Source organism: Plasmodium brasilianum, chromosome 9, assembly GCF_023973825.1.
Source record: "Plasmodium brasilianum strain Bolivian I chromosome 9, whole genome shotgun sequence".
Classification (NCBI taxonomy): Eukaryota; Apicomplexa; class Aconoidasida; order Haemosporida; family Plasmodiidae; genus Plasmodium; species Plasmodium brasilianum.
The window spans coordinates 583,218-596,187 of NC_090122.1; the positions used below are offsets into that span (position 1 = coordinate 583,218).

The window sequence follows — 12,970 nt, forward strand, 5'->3', positions numbered from 1 at the left end:
GCACGGGAAAATAGTTTCCTTAAAGTTAATTTTTTTTTTTTTTCATTTTTTAGTAAAATTAATATTGCAACAATGCAATAATGTAATAATGCAATAATTCAATAATTAGTTATGTAATACGTGATTTAGTAAAGATTATAATAAATACATTAATATTTACAGACGCGTATGTTGTAAAATTTTTCCATTATGACAAAAAAAATGAAAAAAAAAAAAAATTTACATTTATAGTTAATGTTTTAACGAAGTTCTCCGCGCAAAACACAATTATGTAAAAATAGGAAAAGTCTGCAATTTGGAAAAATACGAAAATTAATTTAATTTGTATAAAACTTCAAAAGAAAGACATATTACTGGAAAAAAAAATAAATAGCAACAAATGAGCGCGACATGGCATCGAAATAGCATCGAATTAGCATCGAATTAGCAACAGATTAGCTAAAACATAATCATAAAAATAAAGAAAATACAATTCCGATGTAACAGAGATACATAAATGCATTAAAGTTTACCTAAAACACCTTTAATGTAATTCCAGTTTTACAACTCATTACAGTCAATGCTATTTGAAAAAGTACAATTTACGCAATTATATTTATGCGTATTTTAGTTGTCTTAAATAACTATATTTTTACGTCGAACACATTCTTGTTACTACTGCTGCTAAAATTTTATATTTCACTCTACTTATCCCAGCTATTCCAAAGCAGTAAACATATTAGGAAAAACTGCTTTTATAATTCTAATAATATAATAATATAAAATATGTAGAACTGAATTAACAAATGGGAAAGTTCTTAGAATGAGTGTAAAAAATTTAATGTAAAATGTTGGATGCAAAATATGGAATTCAAAATGTAGAATTCAAAATACGAATGGCCTTAAAATAGAAGTAGCTCAATAATCATAGATACTTGAGAGTAGAATAAAAATTAAATCTGCATTTGACAGATGTTTAGGGTGTTATATATCCCTCCCTATTTTATTAAACTTTTAATTTAACATGTTTTATCTTAATTTATCACAATTTATTTTTTAACATGTTTTATTGTATATATTGTATTTAATTACAACTTCTTTTTTTTTTTTTATGACCACTTAACGCAAAGTAATAAATTCTGAACGGTTCATGTTTTATCAGAAAAGGCCTATTTTTAACATTTGCTTCTTCCCCTTTTTTGTTTGTGTGTGTCACTAAGCATAATACAGGAATAGGTTTAAAATCTTTAATGCAGCTTTTTTATTTTACTTAAAAATTTTTTTTTTTTTTAGCTAGTTTGTTCATAAAGTTCAAAAAAAAAAAAAGAAAAAAATTGCTAATCAAATTATATAGTAATAAAAAAAAATAAAATTAAAAAAAAATAAAATTATAAAAAAAAAGTTCATATAAATCATGTTCATCAAAATATATTTACAAATTCTTAATGCATGTGTATACGGAAATCAGTAATACGGCGGTATTAATGTATGTTATTTAAAAATTAAATAGTTCAATATAATGTTTATTAACCATACACACGCGTGGGACTTAAAAAAAAATAAAAAATACAATAAATACATATACATTTTCATATGTGTGTACCCTCTGTATTATGGCCCTAAATATCATCAATAATAGCGGTGAAGGCCTGTGCACCCAATAAGCAAGTCTTCAATAGTCCAAACTCGTCCGTTTTAATCCTCATATATCCTTTTTCACCCCATTTTTTCCCCCATGAGTTTCTGATAATATAATAATAGTGTTTTTCCTTTATTTTTAGTGCGGTATTATATATTTCTTCCATACCATAACCAACAATAATTACGGCATGGTTCACGGAACTTGCACAAGAACCATCAAAAATACCACCCTGATAGTAAGCGAAATCATCGTTTGCTGCAATACTTACACTTAAAGGACCTAAAAATCGTATGGCTTCCTTAAATCGAACTTGCGGTATTTCTACATAAGTTTTAATTTCATATTTTGTTTTACACTTATCAATATCACATAATTCTGGAGTTAAATCTATATATGGATAATATTTTCCTTCACACAAACCTCCAAATTCTATCATATCATCAAAAGCTAAAGGAATAAATCCATATAAACATCCATTATTTTTAAAAGAGCACTCAATTAATTCTTGTTCACTTAATTGGACTAATTTTTTTCTTCTAATGGCATACTGTGATTCTACAACTCCTACTGTGCTAAAAGCCCAACAGGAACCACAATTCTTTTGATCTTTAACTGGTGTAACGGCATTAAGTTTTCTCCAATCATGAATAACATGATCAAAATTTTCATCCTTTTTTTTATATTTAATAATTACATCTTCGTATTCACTTAAGCGTGGTAACTTATTACCAATTTTTTTTAAATCGAATGTTTTTAATGTTAAGTATTTATTTTCAAATTCTTCATACGTTAAGTCACTAAATCTGTTAAGTCCTTTTGTATATAAACTATTCGATTTGTTATGTGCTTCTACTTTTTTCAAATTTTCTGAAAAGATAAGAAACTTTTGTTGCATTTCTTCTACAGAATTATATTGCTTTCCATGTTCTTTCATAAACATATAAAAGGAGTTAACTGTTTCTAAATTACTCATTAAATATTTCATATCAATAAAATTTATACCATTATATCTTATCCCGTTTGTTACAGTTTCCACATTGTTCATATATGTAGTAGTATTAACACATTTTTTATCATTGCATCCATCTTTTTTAAGAGTTTTATTATACTGTATTCCATTTTTTTTTAAATCATTATCGTTTTTATCATATAAAGACATCAATTCTTCTATTTTTGACACAATGAATTTCTTTCCATTTTTACTTTTTAATAAAAAATTTATTATATAATCGTCATTCATGTTTTCTGTAATTGAGTCATTAAACGTGTAGTTATTTTTTTTGGGTCTTGAAAAATAAAGTGCGGAACAAGCAACAACACAAATTGTTGCAACGGACAGAAGAATGAAGTAGTTCTTTTTCTTTTTAAAAGGCACTTTATCAATTTCCTTTTCTCCAAAGGCTTCTTTTTCCGTTTTAATTGATTCGTTTGATGAGTAGTGTATGTGGTACTCCATCGTTAAAAAAAAATATATATGTATATATGTATATATATATGTTTATGTATGTACGTATATAAATATATACGTATAATTGCCCTACTACGTATATTTAACAAATTTAAACGAAAGGTTTAATCTGGTTGAACTAACACAAGCATATAATGTTAAACGTAATCATCAAAATATTAATTGCGCATTAAAAAGGAACAAACAAAACTTTATTTTTTTTTTTTTTCGGGAAATAATATTATGTTACAATGCAAAAAAATATATACTATTTTATGCAAGCGTTATGGATGAAAAAAAAAAAAAAAGGTTGAACTTTTTTTTGAAATGCTAAAAGGTAACAAACTTATTTATTATTTTTTCCAACGTTAAAAGGGATAAATATATGTACTATTTATTTTAAAACTAATTAAAGTGTTACAAGAGTATACTATGTTTCTACTGAAAATTCTACTAATAGTAAAATGGACTTTATTCTGTACTAAATAAAAAAAAAACAAAAAAAAGGAGGAAAAAAGCAAAAAATGCAAAAAAAGGAAAAAATATAAAAAAATGTAAAAAAGGAAAAAAATATAAAAAAATGTAAAAAATGAAAAAAAAGGAAAAAAGGAAAAAAGGAAAAAAGGAAAAAAGTAAGAAAGTAAAAAAGTAAGAAAGTAAAAAAAGTTAAAAAGTCAAACAAAGCAAAAAAGGAAAAAAAGAAAAAAAAGGAAAGAAAAAAACCTTAGCTTAAAACTTCTTAATGTTGCACTAATTAATAATGTAACGGAAAAAAGAATAAATAATTTTTTACTATTCTCCCTATAGGCCATTCCCTTAATATCAATTTCACGCAAAATTTATGAAAATATTTTAATATATAAATAATTATTAATGTTAAAAAATTTTTAAAATTTAGAATTATACACATATAATATATATGGTGAAAAAATAAATATTCTAGAAAAAAAGAGAAAAAAAATTAAAAAATTTTTTTTGATATAAATTGTGAGTTATGTAAAATTTGTTCTTTTGTTATTGCATTTTCCCCATCGGTTTTACACCATGTTTTTATTTTACCGTGCCTTACATTATTACAAAGAATTAAGCGTACTAAAGAAATTAGAAGACTAAGTAACGCACATATTATGTTTATATATATATGTATATATTTTTTATATTTATATATTTGTACATATAATTATACATTCATACATACATATTATGTGCCCTTTTTACGGCTTAATTTTTTTTATTCATAGAAATAATCAGATGGTATACCAATTCAAAGGGCTGAATCAATTTAATTTGCCTACCTATTAAGCAAACAACAAAAAAAGCAAAAATTAATTTAAAATTTTTAAACTACTTTTGTGTTGCTTCTTTTTATTGTTCATTGTTTCCTCACCACTTGGTTAAGCCACTTTTTTATTGATATATATATATAATGCAAAATTGGCTTAAATGCTCTCAAAAAAGCAAATCAACAATATTAAGCTTTAAAAAATATGGCGCAACTGATTAGAGGAAAAATGAAAAAGCTGAAATTAAATTTTGTAAAACTGCCACTATTATTTTAAAACTTTTCTACTACAAAAAAAAAAAATTCTTTTTATAATTATAATTTTTAATACACATGGATGAGATTAGCAAAACACACCGATAAAGAAACGTTTTCCCTACCGTTAAATTGACACAAATATATATATATACATACATACACGCATACATACGTACACGCATACATACGTTCACGCATACATACATACGTTCACGCATACATACATACGTTCACGCATACATACATACGTTCACGCATACATACATACATACACGCATACATACATACATACACGCATACATACATACATACACGCATACATACAACATGCATACGTATGCGTTCTTGTGTGTATAAAAATGGCTTAATGTGTGTAGCACCGCAGCCTGCTAACATTTGCATACATACGTGTTATTTCTTTGTTGTTTCTTTTTTAACTAATGTTTTTGATCTTTAGCTTTTATTCAGAACGTTTAAAGAAATAAGAACATGTGAAAGTCATAATATGAAAAAGTAAAAAAATTATAAAATAAAAAAATCATAAAAAAATGAATAAGTGAAATAATGAAAAAGTAGTAATGAGGTATATAGTAACAAAATGATAAAATTGCAAAAGAAATAAAAAAAAATAATAAATGACAAATAACAAATTTAATCTGTCAAGCAAGAAGAGCGAAATACATATATATATATAAAGGATAAGGACATCAACGAAATAGAGTTAAATTATGGCCAACATGGGAATATAATTTATATATGTGTATAATAGGAACCGTTTCGTGTGTATGCAGAACATACTACAATTTATATCCTTTCTAATGAACAACACAAGGAAAACTAAAATAGCATGAAACGACTATTCGATGTCAGTAAGGTGGTTGTTTTCCTTCGACCTGAACTAACAAGCGCATCGTCGTTTTACACTTATGTAAATATACACAAAATGCTAAGGGATCCCCCTCTTTTCATATCGTATCATACATATATTTTTTGTATTATTACTATTTCCTCTAATCAATCATAGCAATTATCGCTTCAGTTCCTAATAAACAAGGTTTTCTATATCCATTTTCGTCTGTCTCTAATTTTATAAAACCTCTCTCACCCCATGTTTCTCCCCATGAATTTTTTATAATATAATAATAATGTTTTTTATTTTTCTTTAACATAGTATCATATATTTCTTCTACACCATAACCAACAAGAATGACAGCATGGTTAGGTTCATCACCACATTCCCCATCAAATATACCTCCTTGATAGAAAGCAAAATCATCACTAACAGCAATACTAACACTAATGGGTCCTAAGAATTGAACTGCCTCTTTAAATTTAAATTCGGGTACTTCTAAATAACTACTAATGGTATATCTATTTTTACATTTATCGAGTTGACATAATTCTGGCACTTTACCTACATAAGGATAATCACTCTCTGAACACAAACCTCCTAACTCTATTACATCATCAAAAGCTAAAGGAATAAAACCACCATCACATCCAGCATTTTTATTAGAGCAGTCAACTAATTCTTGTTCACTTATTGATGAAAAAATATTTTTTCTAATTGAATATTGAGATTCTATAACACCTACAGCACTAAAGGCCCAACATGAACCACAATTTCCTTGATCCTTAACAGGGGTAACACCTTTATGTAACCTCCAGTCATAACTTACATGATCAAACACAGCATCTTTTGGTTTATATTTATTTATTGCTTCATCATAACTAATTATATTGGATGATTTATATGTTCCATTATTTGGATTAAATTTTTTTAAAGTCAAATACTGTTTTTTAAATTCTTCAAAAGTTAAGTCACTAAATTGGTTGACTCCTTTTCTATATAAAATATTATTGGATTTGTTATGTGCTTCTACTTTTCTTAAATTTTCGGAAAAGATAAGGAACTTTTCTTGCATAACTTCAATGGATTTATAGTCCTTTCCATGTTTTTTCATAAACATATAAAAAGAATTAACTGATTCTAAATTAGTCATTAAAAATTTTGTATCATAGAAATTCACCTGATCGTTCTTTTTTACTACTTTTAAATTTCCAAACCTTTTCTGATAACTACTATTGCTGCTACCACTACAACTAGTACAACTCCTATTGTGGTTTCCTTTAACTACGGCATTATTATTATAATTCGACTGGTTTTCCCTTTCTAAATCATTACCACTAATCTTATCATGTGATGATATGAGCTCTTCAATTTTTGATACAATAAATTTCTTTCCACTTTTACTCTTCAAAATTGATTTAATAACAAAATCGTCATTATCATTTTCCTTATCTAATCTATCAAATATATCCTTATTTTTTCCTGTTCTTATGAAATAAATCAGTGAATATGCAAATATGCATACTACCGAAATTGACAATACTATGAGTAAATTCTTTTTCTTTTTTGCACTACTGTTATCCTCCATTTTTTCTACAAAATATTCTCTTTCTGGCTTGACATATTTATCCTTAGAATACTCCATGTGATACTCCATCGTTCAGAAAAGAACAGAATACCAATTAATTGTTATGTAGCTCGTATAAATATCAAGATATATGTATATATATCACTATGTGTATATATATATCACAATAAACATATATATATTAAATATATGTGGTTAATATAAATTGAAAAGAAGGAAAAGGCAAGGGTAAATTAACGCAATAATAAAAATTCCTTAATTTGTTTAAAAAATATATTATAAATAAATATACATACAAATAGATACAAACAAATGCAATATATATATATATATATATATATATTTATTTATTTATATAATATCCTTGATAATCGAACAATTTAAAAATAAAAAAAAAATTTTTTGGAAACTTAAAAAATATTGTAATAATAACATATTATTTCTTTTCTATTATAATTATTCATTAAATTAAAACAAAATCAATTAACTCTTTCATATAAAAAAATTGACATAATTAAAAATATATATATGTAAATTTTTACTATGTAACTATTGTTACTTATTCTTATTATTCTTAAAAAATTTACAATACATGTACTTAATATATAAATATACATATACATACATATAATGTATATATATATATATATATATATATTACAAATATATTATATCTATATGTACATATATACTTACATTTACAATATATACATGCGTTTTGACAGTTTAACGAAAAAAGGAAAAATTACATTTATTTTTATACATTCAAATCATTGTAGAATATCTAAATAATTGAATATTGGAATATTTGAAAATCTTAATATTTACAAATTTAAACAAATTTACAATAAAAAAAAAAAAATTTAATTCGAGAGGATAAAATTACCTCTTTTACATAATATATCAATCTATGTACATAATAATATTATATACATAAAATAGCACTTCTGTTTTTTAAACTATTTAGTGTTTCATTTTGAATACTATTGTTCTATTTTACTCTATTATTACCTTGCTTTTTCTTTTGTTCTTTTCTTTTTTTTTTTTTTTGATTTATCATTTTTTTATTTCGTTTAATTTATTATCCATGTTTAATAAATAAAAAAAAAAAAAAAAAAAAAAAAAAACAAAAAAAGCAAAAGTTCATACATAATCGGATATATTATATATGTATAAGGTATCTTTTTTTTTTTTTCTCAAAACTAGGAAAAATTTAAACTGTTTGTATATATTTATATTATGTTCCCGCAGGGTGATGTCAACTTTAAATTACATATGAAACATGCAAGAAAAAAAAAAAAGAAATTAAATATATAATCATATAATCCTTGCAAAACTCCCATAATTCGTAAATTCTACATATTTTGAAGTTTGCACATTTACATTTTATTTTATGTTTTTTACAAAATGTAAATTTATATAATGATATTATATACGTACAATATATATTACAGATATGAGAAAAAATGTTTTCAACAATGGTAGTGTAGATGCTAAATATATATAAATATTTATATATATAATAATATTGTGTGGTTAAGTGTAAAATAATTTTAAAACAAATCTTTTTCTTGTTTATTTATTTTTTTTTTTTTTTTCCCTTTAACACTAATTTACAAAATATATGAGAAATTAAAAAAAATCGGAACTTACCCCTTTCCACATGCTTGAAAATTGCTCGGGTTAAAACGAAAAAACAAATTTTTAAGTGAAAAACTTATGAAAAAAAAGGGGAACAATTCATATAATATATTTCTTATATACTAAATATACGTACATTTTCATTTTAATTTGTTCATACTTTATTTATATGCTGTGTATGTGATATTTATACAATTTTTTTTATATTTTCAAATATATCTCTTGTTCCATTATGTATATATAGTAGTACCTTTTTTTTATATTTTCGCATATACATGCTGTATATTTATATATATATATATATATATATATATATATAATAATAATATAGTATATATTTTAGTTTTGTATGGAATTATATCTAGTGCACACATGATCAATCATGCATACAAAATGGTTTTCTCGTATGTACTGGTTGGATTAAGCATTATGCCATGAGCAAAGTTTTTTTTAAGATTAGAAGTAAATAAAAATGATATGGGGTGTACAAAAGTAATAAACTTTTAACGCAAAATTTTTGAATTCTTGTAAATTTCTTTTTGCATATATAAGAAATTATGTCATTAAAAGCAATAATATTACATTAAAAAGATAAGAAGCATAATTTTTTTTTTTTTTTTTCGTGTTTAATGTTATGTACAACACAAGGAAACATAGTTAAATTAAATATAAAAAAAAAAAAAGAATTTTAATTTTTTTTATACAAAAGTAGAATGTTTCCGATTGAGAAATATAATTAAGTCGTTCCTCATTTATTTGCCAACGCACATGTTATATATATGTATTGTTTGTATATATATATGTGCACGTATATATATAGGTACATGAGTTACCTTATGCTTGTATGCATGAACATTTCCTTTTTTTACGGTTGAACATATGAAGAACTGCAATGATTATGAGTATTTGTACTTCATTTAATTTGTTAAAAGATAACCCTTCAAAAAAAAAAAGGTTTTTCCTTGTATGTGTTAGTAAATTTCTTCATACAAGTCCATTAAAAAAAGATAGAAAAAGTTCAACATATTTAAGTGTTATTAAAAACAACTCACACTTATGTAAACAAAAGGAAAAAGATGGCCATAATATTGATAAAATTGTAAGTCCCGAAAAAAGAGAAAAGTCTCTTTTTGTTCAGCATGTCTTTAAGTGGGGAATAGGAAATAAATTTCGCTCGGATCCTGAAAATAGGTTCGTTCCATAATGTATTAATATACATAAATAAAACAAAATAAAGAAAAAATTATTACTAAATGAATGAACAAGCAAATGAACAAATAAATGAATAATTGAATAAATGAATAAATGAATAAATAAATAAATGAATAATTGAATAAATGAATAAATAAATAAATGAATAATTGAATAAATAAATAAATGAATAAATGAATAAATGAATAAATAAATAAATAAATAAATGAATAATTGAATAAATAAATAAATAAATAAAGTAATAATATAACACTATAACAGTACATCTGGTTAAGCGAGCTTTAATAAAAATGAAAAAACAAATACGCTACAAAATAACGAATTTTACCCCAAAATTATATTGACTTTTTTATGCAAGCATTTTTTTTTATAATTCATGTGCAACTAATGCTATTAGAAGCTGAGCCATATACAGATAGTCAGCACTAACATAATACTTATAAATCATTCTATTTTTACTATAATAACGTACTAATTTCTTTTTCTTTTTCATATTTTTTCTACCTATATTTTTTTCTTTTTTTTCATATTTTTAAATTAGATTTCACCCCGTTCATCTTAATCGTTCTAAAGAAGTAACTATTCGGAAAAGCTACTTTGATTCTGATAATGAAAATATAAAATATGAAGAATTAAATGAGCAATGGGAGGTTTTCTGGTTTCAAAATAATAAGTTAAACGCAAAACCATTCCCTATTAAAAAGTATGGCATAGAGGCAGCGAAAAAAGAAGCAATTAAATTTTATGAAACCTTAAAAGTAAAACGATAATTATTTATTGCTTATTATTTTATTTTATTTTATTTTAATTTTTGTTTTATTTTATTTTTTATAAAAATTAAAAATGCTACGCCTCCTTATAATATTAATTCATTTTATTGTCCACCATAATTCTTTCTGTCCTGCTTGATATGATCTATTTAAAAAAATTGCTACATGCCTTTTTAGGTTAACAATTATCTAAATACGAAGCCTCAGTTTGAGTCAGGGGTAGAAGGTGAGTATAATGCATCGTACCTTTTTATAAAATGTTCATTTATGTATACACTTGTTTGTGAATATTTATACATGTGCAAACATTCATATACATATATGTACCTAAAAACAATGCATGTACTCTCGTATTCATACCTGTAGGTGTTCATTATGACGTTGTAACTAACTGCTGGGTATCTTTTTATCGGCTAAACAATTTTCCAGTATCTAGATCCTTTTCCGCTGAGTATCACGGATTTGAAACAGCGAAAAAATTAGCAATTGAACGAGTTAATAAATATCAGAAATAGAAGTCAAAGCCAATGTACATGCATTTATTCTTCAGATTAAGAAAAGACATTAGTGTGAACAATATTTCAAATAAACTAAATATTAAATATTTTGAATTAAAAAGAAGTAGTAATAGTATTCTGTTTTTTTCTAATATATTTTAATAATCTACTTAAAATAGGGTAAAAAAAGTACCCTTTTTGAAGGGAAATACATACATACCTTCTTGTGTGTATATATGAAACCTTACATTGGACTACATTATTCATATGACCCCACATATATATACAGGGATTTGTCATTATTATCTTATTTGTAGCATTTCTTTTTACTTAATGCTTTCTTTTTCCTGTACATTTTTCTTATTGTTTTCTTTTAAACAATTACATGTATAAAAAAAAAAAAAAAAAAAAAAAAATTTTCTTCATTCTCCTTGCTCAATAAAAATATTTAGAAAAAAAAATAAACCTTTAAAACAGTATTTATATATATACATATATATATATATATATATATATATAATATATATATATATATATATATATATATATAATATAATGTACAAATGTACACACAATAAATATTATGCATACATAACGTTACAACACACCCGATTTTGTTATTAAAACTCTTTTTGATGGTTCCCCTGATTCACTACCAACTGCCTCAATTTGAACTAGCTTATCCAAGCCATCAATTACTTCACCAAAAACAACATGCCTCCCATCAAGCCATGGTGTTGGAACAAATAAAATAAAGAATTGACTCCCATTTGTATTTCTTCCAGCATTTGCCATTGATAGCATTCCTTTTTTAGTATGTTTTAAAACAAAATTTTCATCCGCAAATTTATTTCCATATATACTTAAACCACCAGTTCCATTAAAATTTGTTATATCACCACCTTGAGCCATAAAATTTGGTATTATGCGATGAAATATGGAGTTGGTGTAACTCAACATTTTCCCATTAACTACGGTACCTTTACATATACTTACAAAATTTTCAACAGTTTTCGGGACTACTTTTCCATATAATCCAAAGGTTATTCTCCCAACTGGCTTATTATTTATGCTTACATCAAAATATGCCTATATTTATTTTGAATTAAAACAAAAAAATTATGACCACGTAATTCAAAAATGTGCAAAAAATGAAAAAATTGTTATGAATACACAAGGTAAAATATATTAGGCGAAAAAACTATTATAAACATACAAGGTAAGATGTAGAAAGTGAAAAAATTAATATGAACACGCATGGTAAAGTTTAGAAGGTGAAAAAATTACTATGAATATTTATGGATAAAAAAAAGCAAAAAGGGAAAATAAAATAAAATAAAATAAGAGACAGAAAAAAAGAAGTAACACTTATAAATTCGAATTACTACAGATTTTATTTTGTTCTATTCATTTAGTCCCCCAAACTGTGCTTAATTAATTAGATTTATAGAAAAAATGGTACTTTTAATTTTTTTCCCTATTCTTACTTTATGTGTAATTTCAGGATTCTCACCACTAACAAGGTCCTTTTGAAGTAACAAGAATATTGATAAAATCGTCCAGAGCTGAGAAACAAAAATAAGGGAATTGTTAATATATATTAATTAATTATTAACAAGTTTTTATCTTTAATTATTTCATATACTCTTCTTTTTTTTTTTTTTTTATATCATACTAGTTTATTCATCTTGGAAAATTAAAAGCTTTTTATCTTTTTATAAAACTGATAGAATATACAAAAGTTTATAAAAACGCAGAAACACGAATGTTTTAATTAAAGTAAAATTCTTTTTTATATCTAAAA

At 24.3% G+C, this 12,970-nt stretch overlaps 4 protein-coding genes across 4 annotated transcripts; 1 reads left to right on the forward strand and 3 right to left on the reverse strand.

The window, feature by feature from the left end:
• Positions 1 to 1,598: 1,598 nt before the first annotated feature.
• On the reverse strand, positions 1,599 to 3,077 carry MKS88_002753 (vivapain-3; the record flags this gene model as incomplete). The annotated part of the gene is made up of 1 exon (XM_067215790.1): positions 1,599 to 3,077. One exon carries the CDS (start codon positions 3,075 to 3,077, stop codon positions 1,599 to 1,601), a length of 1,479 nt encoding a protein of 492 aa, XP_067073334.1.
• A 2,541-nt stretch (positions 3,078 to 5,618) lies between these two features.
• On the reverse strand, positions 5,619 to 7,103 carry MKS88_002754 (vivapain-2; the record flags this gene model as incomplete). Its single annotated transcript, XM_067215791.1, has 1 exon — positions 5,619 to 7,103. The coding sequence occupies one exon, from the start codon at positions 7,101 to 7,103 to the stop codon at positions 5,619 to 5,621; it is 1,485 nt and encodes a 494-aa protein (XP_067073335.1).
• A 2,476-nt stretch (positions 7,104 to 9,579) lies between these two features.
• On the forward strand, positions 9,580 to 11,184 carry MKS88_002755 (AP2 domain transcription factor; the record flags this gene model as incomplete). The annotated part of the gene is made up of 4 exons (XM_067215792.1): positions 9,580 to 9,878; positions 10,441 to 10,657; positions 10,847 to 10,895; positions 11,036 to 11,184. The coding sequence occupies 4 exons, from the start codon at positions 9,580 to 9,582 to the stop codon at positions 11,182 to 11,184; spliced, it is 714 nt and encodes a 237-aa protein (XP_067073336.1).
• A 579-nt stretch (positions 11,185 to 11,763) lies between these two features.
• MKS88_002756 (peptidyl-prolyl cis-trans isomerase) lies at positions 11,764 to 12,853 on the reverse strand (the record flags this gene model as incomplete). The annotated part of the gene is made up of 3 exons (XM_067215793.1): positions 11,764 to 12,255; positions 12,654 to 12,731; positions 12,842 to 12,853. The coding sequence occupies 3 exons, from the start codon at positions 12,851 to 12,853 to the stop codon at positions 11,764 to 11,766; spliced, it is 582 nt and encodes a 193-aa protein (XP_067073337.1).
• Between the last annotated feature and the right edge of the window lie 117 nt (positions 12,854 to 12,970).